This window comes from Rhinoraja longicauda, chromosome 26 (genome assembly GCF_053455715.1).
Source record: "Rhinoraja longicauda isolate Sanriku21f chromosome 26, sRhiLon1.1, whole genome shotgun sequence".
In the NCBI taxonomy this organism is placed as follows: Eukaryota; Metazoa; Chordata; class Chondrichthyes; order Rajiformes; family Arhynchobatidae; genus Rhinoraja; species Rhinoraja longicauda.
In genome coordinates this window covers 1,547,497-1,564,555 of record NC_135978.1, presented here as the reverse complement: position 1 = coordinate 1,564,555, position 17,059 = coordinate 1,547,497, and the positions used below count along the sequence as shown (strand labels likewise).

At 50.4% G+C, this 17,059-nt stretch overlaps 1 protein-coding gene across 1 annotated transcript in view; it reads left to right on the top strand.

Moving 5' to 3' along the window:
* The window catches only part of LOC144606549 (coronin-1C-like), an 80,808-nt gene that overhangs the window by 36,874 nt on the left and 26,875 nt on the right, over positions 1–17,059 (top strand). Inside the window, exon 3 of the mRNA XM_078422804.1 lies at positions 8,500–8,622. Coding sequence (XP_078278930.1) covers positions 8,500–8,622 — 123 coding nt within the window. The remainder of the gene's footprint in view (positions 1–8,499; positions 8,623–17,059) is intronic.

Sequence of the window (17,059 nt, the reverse complement as noted above, 5' to 3'; positions counted from 1 at the left end):
ATCTACACTAGTCCCACCTGCCCACACCGACCAACATGCCCCATCTACACTAGTCCCACCTGCCCACACCGACCAACATGCCCCATCTACACTAGTCCCACCTGCCCACACCGACCAACATGCCCATCTACACTAGTCCCACCTGCCCACACCGACCAACATGCCCCATCTACACTAGTCCCACCTGCCCACACCGACCAACATGCCCCATCTACACTAGTCCCACCTGCCCACACCGACCAACATGCCCCATCTACACTAGTCCCACCTGCCTGCGTTTGGCCCATATCCCTCCAAACCTGTCCTATCCATGTACCTGTCCAACTGTTTCTTAAACGATGGGATAGTCCCTGCCTCAACTACCTCCTCCGGCAGCTCGTTCCATACACCCACCACCTTTTTGCGTAAAAAGTTACCCCTCAGGCACGGACATGGAGGGCCGAAAAGGCCTGTTTCCGGCTGTATATATATGATATGATATGATAAATCTTTTCCTCCTCACCTTAAACCCATGTCCTCTGGTTCTCGATTCCCCAACTCTGGGCAAGAGACTCTGCATCCACCTGATCTTTACCTCTCTTAGAAATATAGAAAACATAGAAAAATAGGTGCAGGAGGAGGCCATTCGGCCCTTCAAGCCAGCACCGCCATTCAATATGATCATGGCTGATCATCTAAAATCACGTTCCTGCTTTCTCCCCAATCCCTTGATTCCATTAGCCCCAAGAGCTAAATCTGACTCTCTTGTAAACATCCAGTGAATTGGCCTCCACTGCCTTCTGTAGCAGAAAATTCCACAGATTCACAGCTCTCTGGGTGAAAAGGTTTTCCCTCATCTCGGTCCTAAATGGCCGACTCCTTATTCTTAATTTTTGCACCTCCATAAGATCACCCCTCATCCTCCTGCGCTCTAAGGAATATGTAGAATAGATTATTGTCAGCTGGCCACCCTTGCATTCCCTCTCTCTCCACCCCTCCCCACTCCCAGTTCTCCTGCCAATCTGACTGCCCCCCGATTATATTTGAGCCCTGTTTGCCTCGTTATCACCTTCTCCTCGCTAACGATGATCTATTGTACATTTTCCTTGAGCTGCTGCATCCCCTTTGATGTCTCGTTTTCACACCTTTCCCTTCCTTATCTCTCCGTCTCCCTCTCCATTGACTCTCAGTCTGAAGAAGGGTCTCGACCCACCCGTTCCTTCTCTCCAGAGACCCGCTGAGTTACTCCAGCACTCTGTGAAACGTCACCTATCCATGTTCTCCCCAGATGCTGCCTGACCCGCTGAGTTACCCCAGCACTCTGTGTCTACCATCCTGGTGGGTTTCTGCAGCGTTCCTCTCAATATCTCGTTGAGATTGTGGACACTGGTGTCCAACATCTGGTGAAGCAAACGTGAAACTGGAAACTGCCTTCCAAGAATCTTTCCTTGGCCAATAATCATTCCCTTACATATTTCGCAGAAAATGCATGATGTCATTAAAACACATGGCTGCTAAACAAGCAGCAACCCAACATGACTACCCAAGGGGCGTGTTGCTGGGCCTCGGCGTGTTTTGATACGGGCTGTTATATAATGCTCAGCAATGGAAAGTGCACAGTACCACGATGCCCTTGCCAGCATTAATGTCTAAAGCCACACTGGAACAAATGGTTTACTAATCTTCTGGAGGTCTGATGACAAGAGGCCTGGGTCAGATTTCCTCTCTCCTCCCGCTGTGAGCTGCAGCTGTCCCGGTTGTATGGCGGCACGGTGGTGCAGCGGGTAGAGCTGCTGCCTCACAGCGCCAGAGACCCGGGTTCCATCCCGACCACGGGCGCCTCTGTACGCAGTTTGTACGTTCTCCCCGTGACCCGCGTGGGTTTTCTCCAGGTGCTCCGGTTTCCTCCCACACTCCAAAGATGTGCGGGTCTGTAGGTTAATTGGATTTGGTAAAATTTGTGAATTGACCCTAGTGTGTGTGGGATAGTATTAGTGTGCGAGGATGAGTAATGATCAGCGCGGACTCGGTGGGCCGAAGGGCCTGTTTCCATGCTGTATCACTCTATGACTCTACAGGTTGCGATCATGTCAACACCCTCTGCCTCATGCTCTGTGTCCCTACAATAATGCCTTGTTCATAAGTGATAGCACCAGACTCAGGCCATTCGACCCATTGGGTCTACTCTGCCATTCAATCCTGGCCAGCCGTGTCGGGGGTGATGGGGAGAAGGCAGGAGAATGGGGTTGAGAGGGAGAGAGAGATCAGCCATGATTGAATGTCAGCGTGGACTTGATGGGCCGAATGGCCTAATGTTGCTCCAACTACTAATGAACTTGTCTAGTTTTTCCTCACAACCCCATTCTCCTGCCTTCTTCTCGTAACCCCTGACACCCGCACTAATCAAGTCAATCTCCACATTCAAAATATCCATTGACTTGGTCTCCACAGCCGTCTGTGCAAAGAATTCTACAGATTCACCACCCTCTGACTCTCGATATTACGATCGCTCCACACGTTTAATCTCTACTCCTACAGCAACATTTCTTACTTTAAGGATGATCCCCTTATTGTGTATCTGTACACTGTAAATGGATCGATTGTAATCATGTATTGTCTTTCCACTGACTGGTTAGCACGCAACACAAGCTTCTCACTGTACCTCGCTCGGTACACGTGACAATAAACTCAACTGAAACTGCCATAATCTGCTATTGTGTGCGCGATGTGCCAACTACTAACTGATTGATTATTGGTAATTGATTGTGGTCAGAGGGGGAGAGGAGGCTGGAGGGGAGGAGAGGAGGGGCAGGCCACAGTGTGGGTGGTGGTGGGTGGTCTCTACATCCAGACCAGCCCCGAACTCATTCAGGGTCTTTTTGTAGTTTCGTTTTTTTTAGTTTAGAGATTCAGCGCGGAAACAGGCCCTTCGGCCCACCGAGTCCGCGCCGACCAGCGATCCCCGCGCACTAACACTATCCTACACAAACTAGGGACAAATTAGATTTACACCAAGCCAATTAACCTACAAACCTGAACGTCTGTGGAGTGTGGGAAGAAACCGGAGCACCCGGAGAAAACCCACGCAGGTCACGGGGAGAACGTACAAACTCCGGACTGACATAGTGGTGTTTAAGAGACTTTTAGATGGGCACATGGATGCGCAGGGAATGGAGGCAGTGGAGATTAGTTTATCTTGGCATCATGTTCGGCACAGACATAGTGGGCCGAAGGGCCTGTTCCTCTATGTTCTATACTTTGTCAAAAGTCCACGAGAGGAATAGAGAGCAGTCCTGAAATACTATCCACCTCCTCTCTCTTTGATCGGACTTTGCTGGCTTTACCTTACACTAAACATTATTCCCTTTATCCTTTATCTGTACACTGTGGACGGCACGATTGTAACCATGCGTTGTCTTTCCACTGACTGGTTAGCACGCACCATAAAAGCTTTTCACTGTACCTCGGTACACGTGACAATAAACTAAACTGAGTCTGAAGTCCTCTTTGTGGGCAGGAGAGCCGACCTCTATGCTAAACGTTGTTCTATGTTCTATATTCTATGTAGAAGTGGTCGGCAGTTTTTCTTTAGCTCGTGATGTAAGGGGCTCCTGCACAAACAACATCCTTTGTGTCCTCGGTAATGTTGGTGTTTGTAGAGTTGAGTTACCAGCAGTTATTTAATTCCTCTCTCCTGCCGTGACAATGGGATTACCATCAAATCCCATTGTTTGCACTTCCCTTTTTCTCAGAAGTGGCCGGTTATAAAAAGAACAGTTTGCAAACTCCTCACATGTGACCCGCACATCAGAGCTCCTAATGGTTGTGTTCCTGTGTGCAGAGTCACAGAGTCATGCAACATGGAAACAGGCCCTGTGCCAATCTCATCTCACCCTTTCCATTATTCCCCACGTTTGGCCCACGTCCTTCTAAACCCCTCCTGTCCACACACCTGTCCAAATGACTTTTAGATGTTTAGCTTATTGTCACATAAGGTCAAAAGTGATAGGAGTAGAATTAGGCCATTCGGCCCATCAAGTCTACTCCGCCATTCAATCATGGCAGATCTATCTCTCCCTCCGATCCCCCATTCTCCTGCCTTCTCCCCATAACCCCTGACACCCGCACTGATCAAGAATCTATCTGTCTCTGCCTTAAAAATATCCACTGGCTTGGCCTCCACAGCCGTCTGTGGCAAAGAATTCCACAGATTCACCACCCTCTGACTAAAGAAATTCCTCCTCATCTCCTTCCTAAAGGAACGTGCTTTAATTCTGAGGCTGTGCCCTCTGGTCCTAGACTCTCCCACTAGTGGAAACATCCTCTCCACATCCACTCTATAGTCAGCCGTGACAAAATCTTTTGAATGTTTTTGTTTTTGTGCTTGTTTGCACGCAAGGCGTGATTAGATTGTGGAATGGCTGAGCATGTCCTCACAGCGGGAACTGTGCACACGGGGCCATTCGGCCCATCCAGTCTATTCCACCATTCAATCAAGGCTGATCTATCTCTCCCTCCTAACCCCATTCTCCTGCCTTCTCCCCATTTCCCCTGACACCCGCACTAGTCAAGAATCTATCAACCTCGGCCTTAAATATATCCACTGACTTGGCCTTCTGTACTGTGACTGTGGTGGTATTTCCTTTCCAAGAGGGCGAGACTAAATACTGAGTTGTGTTCATCGCTGGGGCACTGATGTAATAGACCGCGATGGGCAGTCACACAGGAAGGATGAAGGGAGAAGGGATTGACTGTTGATAGATACAGAGTGCTGGAGTAACTCAGCGGGTCAGGCAGCATCTGTGGAGAGAAGGAATGGGTGACATTTTGGGTCGAGACCCTTCTTCAGACTGATGTCAGGGGAGGGGTAGGGAAGTAGGGCCTCGCTCGGCCTGAGAAGTCACCCATTCCTTCTCTCCCGAGATGCTGCCTGTCCCACTGAGTTACTCCAGCATTTTGTGATACAATGAAATTCTTACTTGCTGCAGCCAACGAAACGAAACGATAGAACTTTATTCATCCCCGGAGGTAGACTGGTCTGCCGACAGTCACAACACACAACATGGTACACCAACACTTGAAATTAAAATTACATTAAAAGTGAAGGCGATGGTTGGCTGGCTGCCGTGTGCACAGCGCCTTCACTGGAACAAACAAACAAACAAACACACACAGGCTTATCCCCAGGGCAGAGGATTCTAAACTAGTGCCCCCCCCCCCCTCCCTCCCCCACACTGCGACCCCCTTATTCCCCCATCGTCCCTCTCGGCGGTCCCCTCACTCCGAGTTCCCATTGTCTTAACAGGACCGTTAATGCAGTCAGAGTTATTAAGGATGTTGTCATACAAACAACATGGCGGCACGGTGGTGCAGCGGGTAGAGCTGCTGCCTCACAGCTCCAGACACCCGGGTTCCATCCTGACCGCGGGCGCTGTCTGTACGGAGTTTGTACGTTCTCCCCGTGACCTGCGTGGGTTTTCTCCGAGACCTTCTGTTTCCTCCCACACTCCAAAGATGTGCAGGCTGGTGAAATTGTCCCTAGTGTGTGTAGGATAGTGTTAGTGTGCGGGGATCGCTGGTCGGCATGGACTCAGTGGGCCGAAGGGCCTGTTTCCATGCTACATCTCTAAATTAAACTAAACATAAACTGCAGAGACGAAGTCCAATGTCCACAATGGGGCAGAGGTGAATTGGACAGTCCCTAGCTTAAGGAATAACCATTGTGAAATACAACGCGGAAACTGGCCCTTCGGTCCACCGAGTCCGTGCCGCCCAGTGATCCCCGCACACTAACACTATCCTACACACACTAGGGACAATTTACAATGATACCAAGCCAATTAACCTACAAACCTGCACGTCTTTGGAGTGTGGGAGGAAACCGGAGCACCCGGAGAAAACCCACGCAGGTCACGGGGAGAACGTACAAACTACGTACAGACAGCACCCGTGGTCAGGATCGAACCCGTGTCTCTGGAGCTGCGAGGCAGCAACTCTACCGCTGCGCCACCGTGCAGAAGTCTGATAGCGGAGAGCAAGTGGGCCGAAGGGCCTGTGTTTCATGGTCCATGTCATGTTCTCAGGCAAGGTGTCTTTTCCCCTCCATTTTGTGACCTTACTGAGTGCAGCAGGAGGACAGCTGGTTGATTTGTTGCGGTCCTGTCAGTGAGCTGAGTTTGTATTCAGAGGGTGGAACTCGATGTTAGTAAATGAAATGAGTTCATCAATCTTCACAGGTGAAGTGACAGTTCTCTCCTTCCTGTGAAGCGTTTATTCAGCAGCAGACAACTGCAGGACCTAGAACCCAGAGCAAAACACAGAGTGGGAAAAAAACTGCAGACGCTGGTTTAAATCGAAGGTGGACACAAAATGCTGGAGTAACTCAGCGGGTCAGGCAGCATCTCTGGAGAGAAAGACCCGAAACGTCCCCCATTCCTTCTCTCCCGAGATGCTGCCTGTCCCGCTGAGTTACTCCAACATTTTGTGTCTACCTGCAAAACACAGAATGCTGTGCTCACGGGTGGAAAACTGTGGGAACTATAGAGGTGGTAGATAGTCAGAAGCTTTTTCCAGCATAGGAATATCAAAGACTAGAGGACATAGCATTAAGGTGAGAGGGGCAAAGTTTTAGTTTTGAGTTTAGTTTCTTGTCACGTGCACTGAGGTACAGTGAAAAGCTTTTTTGTTGCGTGCTGATCCAGTCAGTGCAAACACAAAACACGATTACAAGCGAGCTGTCCACAGTGTACAGATACATGATAAAGGAATAACGTTTAGTGCAAGGTAAAGCCGGCAAAGTCTGATCAAGGATAGTCCGAGGGTCACCAATGAGGTAGATGGTAGTTCAGCACTGCTCTCTGGTTGTGGTAGGATGGTTCAGCTGCCTGATAACAGCCAGGAAGAAACTGTCCCTGAATCTGGAGGTGTGCGTTTTCACACTTCTGTACCTCTTGCCCGATGGGAGAGGGGAGAGGAGGGAGTGACCGGGGCAAGTGTTGTTTTACACAGAGGGGGGTGGGGGCCTGGAACGTGCTGCTGGGGGGGGGGGGGTGGGGGGGGGGGTGGGGTGGGGGAGGCAGATACGATAGTGGTGTTTAAGAGACTTTTAGACAGGCACATGGATACGCAGGGAATAGAGGGATATGGATCACATGCAGGCAGATAAGAGTTAGTCTTGGCATCATGTTGAGCACAGACAGTGTGGGCCGAAGGGCCTGTTCCTGTGCTGTTCTACATTCCATGTTCTTGAATACAATCAAGCCAAACTCCAGTCCAATAGGCAGAGTAAAGGGGGAGATACAGAGTGCAGAATATAATTCTCAGCATTGTTCCGCACCAGTTCCCCAGACAAAGTCCAATGCCCGCAATGGGGTAGAGGTGAATCGGACACGACCCTAGCTTATGGAAGGGCTGTTCAGAAGCCTGATAACAGAGGGGAAGAAGCTGTTGCTGAGTCTGGTGGTGCACGATCTCAAGCTTGGATGAAGGGATTAAAAGTACCATTAGCAAATTTGCAGATGATACAAAGCTGGGTGGCAGTGTGAACTGTGAGGAAGATGCTATGAGGTTGCAGGGTGACTTGGACAGGTTGTGTGAGTCAGTCAGAGAGTTGTGAATCTGTGGAATTCTCTGCCTCAGAGGGCAGTGGAGGCCAATTCTCTGAATGCATTCAAGAGAGAGCTAGATAGAGCTCTTAAGGATAGCGGAGTCAGGGGGTATGGGGAGAAGGCAGGAACGGGGTACTGATTGAGAATGATCAGCCATGATCACATTGAATGGCGGTGCTGGATCGAAGGGCCGAATGGTCTCCTCCTGCACCTATTGTCTGTTGTCTAAGCTTCTGCACTGTCTGGCGGACGGGAGCGGGGAGAAGAAGGAATGGCCGGGGTGGGACAGGGACACGTGTGTGATGATGTCAGCTGCTTGTGTGAGGCAGCATGAAGTGTGGATAATGTGAGCAGTGCGGAGACTGGTCTGTGTGAGGGTCAGAGCTCTCAGAGGGTCAGACTGGTCTGTGTGATGGTCAGAGCTGTCAGAGGGTCAGAGCTGTCAGTGGGTCAGACTGGTCTGTGTGATGGTCAGAGCTGTCAGAGGGGAGACTGGTCTGTGTGAGGGTCAGAGCTGTCAGTGGGTCAGAGCTGTCAGAGGGTCAGAGCTCTCAGTGGGTCAGAGCTGTCAGTGGGGAGACTGGTCTGTGTGATGGTCAGAGCTGTCAGTGGGGAGACTGGTCTGTGTGAGGGTCAGAGCTGTCAGAGGGTCAGACTGGTCTGTGTGAGGGTCAGAGCTACATCCACAACTCCCTGCAAGTTGTTGTGGTGTTGAGCAGAGCTGGAACCTGCTGGGCCAGAGGACACTGGCACTGTGCTCCACTGTCCCACGTCGATGTTCCAACTCAGTGGGTCGGGCAGCGTCCGTGACGGGGGGACAGGGGGACGGGTGGGGGGTGCCCGGACCGATCTTCGGGCTGGCGCAGGTGGTCCTTGGTGGGTCGGTAAAGCTTGTTCCTCTCTTCCTTTTCAGACTGGCCGTGTGGACAAGAACCACCCGCTGGTGTGTGGTCACACCGCCCCCGTGCTGGACATCGACTGGTGCCCCCATAACGACAACGTCATTGCCAGCGGCTCAGAGGACTGCACTGTCATGGTAAGCTGCAGCCCCCTGCACCATCACTGTGGTAAGCTGCACGCCCCCTGCACCATCACAGTAAGCTGCAGCCCCCATTGCACCACTGTGGTAAGCTGCACGCCCCCTGCACCATCACTGTGGTAAGCTGCACGCCCCCTGCACCATCACAGTAAGCTGCAGCCCCCATTGCACCACTGTGGTAAGCTGCAGCCCCCCCTGCACCATCACAGTAAGCTGCAGCCCCCCCTGCACCATCACAGTAAGCTGCAGCCCCCCCTGCACCATCACAGTAAGCTGCAGCCCCCCCTGCACCATCACAGTAAGCTGCACTCCCCCTGCACCATCACCGCAGTAAGCTGCAGCCCCCCCTGCACCATCACTGTGGTAAGCTGCACTCCCCCTGCACCATCACTGTGGTAAGCTGCAGCCCCCCCTGCACCATCACTGTGGTAAGCTGCAGCCCCCCTGCACCATCACCATGATAAACTGCACTCCCCCCTGCACCATCACCATGATAAACTGCACTCCCCCTGCACCACCGGGCCAATGACGATCCAGACAAACCTCCTCCATCACGATTGTTCAGTTCCATTTAATTCAGTTCAGTTTGGTTCAGTTTAGTTTTAGTTCGGTTCAAACACAGACACAAAATGCCGGAGTAACTCAGTGGGACAGGCAGCATCTCTGGAGAGAAGGAATGGGTGACGTTTCAGGCTGAGACCCTTCTTCAGACTGATTTAGTTCAGTTCAGTTTAATTCACTTTCGTTTAGTTTAGTTTCATTCAGAGATACAGCGCGGAAACAGGCCCTTCGGCCCATCGAGTCCGCGCCGACCAGCGATCCCCGCACACTAACACTATCCTACACACACTAGGGACAATTTACAATTTTTACTGAAGCCAATTAACCTGCACGTCTTTGGAGTGTGGGAGGAAACCAGAGCACCCGGAGAAAACCCACGCAGGTCACGGGGAGAATGTGCAAACTCTGTACAGACAGCACCTGTGGTCAGGATGGAACCCGGGTCTCTGACGCTGTGAGGCAGCAGCTCTACCCGCTGCACCACCGTGCTGCTGATGTTTCAGTTAAGATGCAGGAATCAATTGCATTGTGAGTTGCGGAATTTAAGGTTTGTATGTTGATTATTGTCACATGTACCGAGGTACAGCGAGAAGCTTTTGTTTTGCAGTTCAGGTTAGTTTATGTTGGCCATGTATACTGAGGTAGAGTGGAACCACCCTCTTGCACACCCACCACCCTCTTGCACACCCACCACCCTCTTGCACACCCACCACCCTCTTGCACACCCACCACCCTCTTGCACACCCACCACCCTCTTGCACACCCACCACCCTCTTGCACACCCACCACCCTCTTGCACACCCACCACCCTCTTGCACACCCACCACCCTCTTGCACACCCACCACCCTCTTGCACACCCACCACCCTCTTGCACACCCACCACCCTCTTGCACACCCACCACCCTCTTGCACACCCACCACCCTCTTGTACACCCACCACCCTCTGTGGAAAAGATCTCCTTTAAACGTTGCCCCCTCACCTTAAAGCCATGTCCTCTCGTGTTGGACTTTCCACCTGGGATAAAGGTTCTGACTGTCTACCCTATCTACACCTCTCGTCATTTTATCTGCTTCTATACCCGCCTTATCAACAACTGGCGAGCGGTCCTGACCTCCCATCTACCTCATTGGAGACCCTCGGACTATCTTTAATCGGAGTTTACTGGATCTTGCACTAAACGTAGGGCAGGAACGGGGTACTGATTGTGGATGATCAGCCATGATCACATTGAATGGCGGTGCTGGCTCAATGTTCTCCAGAGATGCTGCCTGACCCGCTGAGTTACTCCAGCACTCTGTGAAACGTCACCTATCCATGTTCTCCACAGATGCTGCCTGACCCGCTGAGTTACTCCAGCACCTCTGCTTAGTTTTAGTTCAGTTTAGTTTATTGTCACGTGTACCGAGGTACAGTGAACAGCTTGTGTTGCGTGCTAACCAGTCAGCGGAAAGACAATACATGATTACAATCGAGCCGTCCACAGTGTACAGATACAGGGTAAAAGGAATCATGTTTAGTGCAAGACAAAGTCCAGTAATGTTGGATAAATATATTTTTTAATGTATTTGTTTTAGTAAAACAGCATCTGCAGTTTGTTGATTGTATAAATGCTTGAACATCATTGTCTAGTTAATGGATCTAGACTGTGTTTTGTCCATAGAAACATAGGCCAGCATCTGCAGTTCTTTGCTTCTACATCAAATATAGTGAATGCTTCAGATTGCTGCAACATTAAAACATTTAGGGATTTATCATTCAGCTTCAGAATGACAAAGAATAAAGAGGAAATCAAAAATCATTTACTTTAGCTGTTTCTAAGAAATTGGATTCTGATTGTAGAATTGTTATTCTACAAAGGTTATTTAATAAACATTTGAGAAGGAGGTACGCTAATGTTGTTTAGTTCATTGTCACGTGTACCGAGGTACAGTGAACAGCTTGTGTTGCGTGCTAACCAGTCAGCGGAAAGACAACACACGATTACAATCGAACCGTCCACAGTGTACAGATACAGGGTAAGGGAAGATAAAGTCCAGATTAAAGATAGTCCGAGGGTCACCAATGAGGTAGATAGTAGTTCAGCACTGCTCTCTGGTTGTGGTAGGATGGTTCAGTTGCCTGATAACAGCTGGCAAGAAACTGTCCCTGAATCTGGAGGTGTGCGTTTCCACACTTCTTTTACCTCTTGCCTGATGGGAGAGGGGAGAAGAGGGAGTGGCCGGGGTGAGACTGGTCCTTGATGATGCTGCTGGCCTTGCCGAGGCAGCATGAGGTGTAGAGGGAGTCGATGGAAGGGAGGTTGGTTTGTGTGATGGTCTGGGCTGTGTCCACAATTCCCTGCAATTTCTTGCGGTCTTGGATGGATCCTGATAAAATGCTTTTGTTTAGTTTAGTTTACTTTAGGGATACAGCACAGAAACAGGCCCTTCGGCCCATCGAGTCCGCGCCGACCAGCGATCACCGTACACTCGCACACACGAGGGACAATTTTACATTTATACCAAGCCTGCAAACTTGTACGTCTTTGTAGTGTGGGAGAAAACTGTAGAAAACCCACGCAGGTCATGGGGAGAACGTGCAAACTCCGTACAGACAGCACCTGTGGTCAGGATGGAACCCGGGTCTGTGGCGCTGTGAGGCAGCAGCTCTACCCGCTGCACCACCGTGCCAGCCTGTGTTGTGCACATAAGGCAATTGAATGACTCGGGTAAATGAGAGGTTGGAGGCTCATTGAGTTACAGCCACTCTGGGGTGGTTTTGCTGAACAAACTATAAGCCTGGCGCTCCCAGCCACAGCCCAGCCCAGCCCTGCCCGTGGGCTATTTCCAGACTCGCACTGCAGACACTAATCTGAACACGGCTGCATGAACGAAGCCGCAAAGCTTGAAGGAGACTGAATGTCACTTCATGTGACCAATATATTATTAGCTTCGGCTTTCTATTGCATTCTGCTGGCCCTTTAGTTCCACGTGGTCAACCATAGAAACATAGAGACGTAGGAACATAGAAACGTAGAAAATAGTGGCAGGAGGAGGCCATTCGGCCCTTCCAGCCAGCACTGCCATTCAATATGCTCATGGCTGATCATCCACAATCAGTACCCCGTTCCTGCTTTCACCCCATATCCGTACAGACAGCACCTGTAGTCAGGATCACACCCGGGTCTCTGGCGCTATGAGGCAGTGATTCTACCGCTGCGCCACCGTGCCACCCTGATCCAGGGAGCTTGCAATCTTCTGGAGAAACAAAGATCTAAAGATAACACACTATGGTCGAGTAACTCAGCGGATCAGGCAGCAACTCTGGAGAAATGGAATAGGTGACGTTTCAGGATGAGTTCCCTCTGCAGAAATGTTGGTTTACACCAAGGATAGACACAAAGATGAAGGATGTATAAAATCATGACAGGAATAGATGGGGTAGACGCACAGAGTCTCTGGCCCAGAGCAGGGGAATCGAGGACCAGAGGACATGGGTTCAAGGTGAAGGGGAAAAGATTTAATAGGAATGTGAGGGGTAACTTTTTCTCACAGAGGGTGGTGGGTGTATGGAACGAGCTGCCAGAGGAGGTAGTTGAGGCTGGGACCATCCCAACATTTAAAAAACAGTTAGACATGGATAGGACAGGTTTGGAGGGATATGGACCAAATGCGGGCAGGTGGGACATGTTGGCTGGTGTTTCCACACTATAAGACTCTATGACTCTATGATGAGGAGTGATGTTATAGAGGTGTATTAATTCATGAGGGGAATGCTCCACAGACTATTCTGTATCCATCTTGGTCGGCACTAAAGGCCTGTTGGCATCCTGTAAATCTCTAACTCTGGGACTATTCTCCTTGGTTTGAATGCCAGTTTAGAGTTTAGTTTAGAGATACAGCATGGAAACAGGCCCTTCAGCCCATCAAGTCCATGCCGACCATCAATCACCCATTAACACTAGTTCTAGTACGGGTGTCAGGGGTTACGGGGAGAAGGCAGGAGAATGGGGTTAGGAGGGAGAGATAGATCAGCCGTGATTGAATGGCGGAGTAGACTTGATGGGCCGAATGGTCTAATTCTGCTCCTATCACTTATGAACTCATGAACTTCTATGTTATCCCACTTGTTCCCATACTAGAGAATTAATCTATAAACCCGCACGTCTTTGGGATGTGGGAGGAATCCGGAGCTCCTGGAGAAATCCACGTGGTCACAGGGAGAATGTGTGATCTCCACACAGACGGCGCCCGTAGTCAGGATGGGTCCCGGGTCTCTGGCGCTGTGAGGTAGCGGTTCTACCCGCTGCACCACCGTATCTCCACACAGACAACGCCCGTAGTCAGGATGGGTCCCGTGTCTCTGGCGCTGTGAGGTAGAGGTTCTACCCGCTGCGCCACCGTGCCGCCCTTGTTGATCATCCTTGTTGATGACACCATTGCAACAGTGCCTAGCAACCGGTTTAAAGTTAGACTTGTGCGCATTTCATTTAAACTACTTCATTGAAAGCCTTTCGTTCAACAAAGGTTTGTGTAAAGCTTTGTTCTGGGACAGGGTCCAGAGATATTCTATAATAAATACCAGTCTGAAATGTTAAACTTGCCAAGAGCAAGATTCGTGTAATCCTCACTGGTAACAACAATCTCCAATGTCATGGAAAGTCCAAAATAATCATTGCAAAAGTAATAGCTATAAAGGCATAGAGTGATGCAGCCTGCAAACAGGCCCTTCGGCCCAACTGGTCCATGCTAGCCAAGTTGCCTGACCCAGCTTAGTTCTAGTTTTTTAGAGATACAGCGTGGAAACAGGCCCTTTGAGACCGCGCCGAACATCGATCATCCCATACATGCTCTATCCTACACACACTAGGGACAATTTACAATTACAACAAGCCCGTTAACCTACAAACCTGCACGTCTTTCACTGCTGCCTCACAGCGCCAGAGACCCGGGTTCCATCCCGACTACGGGTGCTGTCTGTACGGAGTTTGTACGTGCTCCCCGTGACCTGCGTGGGTTTTCTCCGGGTGCTCCGGTTTCCTCCCACACTCCAAAGACGTGCAGGTTTGTAGGTTAATTGGCGTTGGTGTAAATGTAAATTGTGAATGTAGGATCGTGCTAGTGTACAGAGTGGTCGCTGGGTCGGTCTGGACTCGGTGGGCTGAAGGGCATGTATCACTAGAGTCTAAAGTAAAGTGGGCAGAGCCAATGATAATAAGCATTTCCTTTCTGGAATCCTCTTCATTGCTTTCCAGAACTTCAGAAAATGTAGTTGATCGTTTGCTACGGCAACCGGGAATTTATTCTGATAAAGAAAACTGAGTTACTGGAATGTTATTTGTCCCCTGAGGAAGACATTCATGGATAAAAACTGTAAGCAGTGCCTTCCAAGTGTGCTCCCTGGCCAGATGTCGTGACGATTGGAAATTGGACATGGAGCTAAAGGAAAGGATGACCTTCTCAAAAACGTCTGAACCTTTACAGCAAGAGAAATATTCCTGAAGTAGAAATGAGGAACTGTCGATGCTGGTTTACAAGATGCAGATACAATACTGCCGTTTAGAGTCATAGAGTGATACAGCATGAAAACAGGCCCTTCGGCCCAACTTGCCCACACTGACCAACATGTCCCACCTACACTAGTCCCCCCTGCCTGCGTTTGGTCCATATCCCTCCAAACCTGTCCTATCCATGTACCCGTCTAATAGTCCCAGCCTCAACTACCTCCTCTGGCAGCTTGTTCCATACACCCACCACCCTCTGTGTGGAAACGTCACCCCTCAGATTCCTATTAAATCTCAACAATGGTTAGGTGACTCTTTGGGTCGGGACCTTCGCATCTTCACACCTCCCCCACAATCAATCTGAAGAAGTGTCCTGACCCACAACGTCACCTATCCATGTTCTCCACAGATGCTGCCTGACCCGCTGAGCCACTCCAGCACTCTGTGAAACGTCACCTATCCAAGTTCTCCACAGATGCTGCCTGACCCACTGAGTTACTCCAGCACTCTGTGTCTTTCTATGTTCACACCGTTGGGTTGTGGTGCTGTTCCTCAGGTTTTGTGCGTAGATTCTTCAAATGGTTTCTCCGTGGCCTTGCTGCGGTCCTTCCCATCATAAGACATAGCAGCAGAATTAGGCCATTCGGCCCATCAGGTCTACTATGCCATTCAATCGTGGCTGATCGATCTCTCCCTCTCAACCCCATTCTCCTGCCTTCTCCCCGTAACCCCTGACACCCGCACTGATCAACAATCTATCTATCTCTGCTTTAGGGAGGGGAGGGGAGGGGAGAATGAGGGGGCTTTGGGGTCGGGGAGAAATGAATAATAGATATCAAGGATATTACTTTACACAAAGGGTGGCGGGTGTATGGAACGAGCTGCTGGAGGAGGCAGTTGAGGCATGGACTATCACAATGTTTATGAAACATTTGGACAGGTAAATGGATAGGACAGGTTTGGAGTGATATGGGCCAAACACAGGCAGGTGGGACTAGTGTAGATGGGGCATGTTGGCCAGTGTGGGCAAGTTGGGCCGAAGGGCCTGTTTCCACACAGTATCACTCTGTGACTCTATGACTAGTGTAGATGGGACATGTTGGCCGGTGCGGGCAGGTGGGACTAGTGTAGATGGGACATGTTGGCCGGTGTGGGCGAGTTGGGCCGAAGGGCCTGTTTCCACACTGTGTCACTCTATGGCTCTACATCTCCTCCACATTCCCCACCATGATTATTCCGGTGAATATTCTGTCTGCCGTCCCCACTAGGACCTCTGAACCCTTTGCCACGAACACACGGTTGCCAACTTCCTCACTCGCAAATACGAGACAAGGTGACGTCACCGCCCCGTGCCCCACGTGACCTCACCCAGCCAGCGGCCACGTGCTCTCGCTCTACCAATGGCGGCCACCCAGGCCGGGCAGTAACGTCACCCTTTGTCCCGTATTTGGGAGTGAGGAAGTTGGCAACCCTACTAATATGGGACAAGGGCGGTCCCGTACGGGACAAACTAATGTAGCCCAACATACGGGACAGTTGGCGAGCCTGCACGAACACCAACAACATCATTCCTGATAAGAAATTACTTTTGTGACCAATTAATGCAAGTTTGTTGAGTTAGCACTTGTGCCAAATTAATAAACAATGGGAGATTATCTCCAGCAGTTTGTTTCCCCGTCCATTCAAGTTATGCAATGCTTATTTAGGATATGCTTGCAATCCTACTGGGAACTTTGATCAGAAGAAGCTTTGTCCACTGAGCTCTGGATCTGGTGAGTAATTGGCCAGATATCTCCCCCTTCCAGCAGCCTCCTGACTTTGACAATTGCACCGCAACGTTAAACTCAATGGCAACTCAATTCTTACAGAGTCTTCCCCACTTACAATGGACAGTCAGTCTTTAGAACACACAACAGTCCAGCCCAGGAACAGGCCATTCGGCCCACAATGTCTGTGCTGAACATGATGCCACGATCCATTGATCTGCCTGCACATAATCTATCCCCTAAATATGGAGGGTGTGGGGAAGGGGGGGCGCACGGTGGTGCAGCGGGTAGAGCTGCTGCCTCACAGCGCCAGAGACCCGGGTTCCATCCTGACTACGGGTGCTGTCTGTATGGAGTTTGTACGTTCTCCCCGTGACCGCGTGGGTTTTCTCCGGGCGCTCCGGTTTCCTCCCACACTCCAAAGACGTGCAGGTCTGTAGGTTAATTGGTTTGGTAGAAATTGTAAGTTGCCCGTACTGTGTAGGTCCGAGCTAATGTTCAGGGTATTCGCTGGTCAGTGCGGACTCATTGGGCCGAAGGGCCTGTTTGCGTGTTGTATCTCTAAGGTCTAAAAGTAAATCCTAAAGTCACCTGGAGGAAACCCACGCAGGGAGAACGTGCAA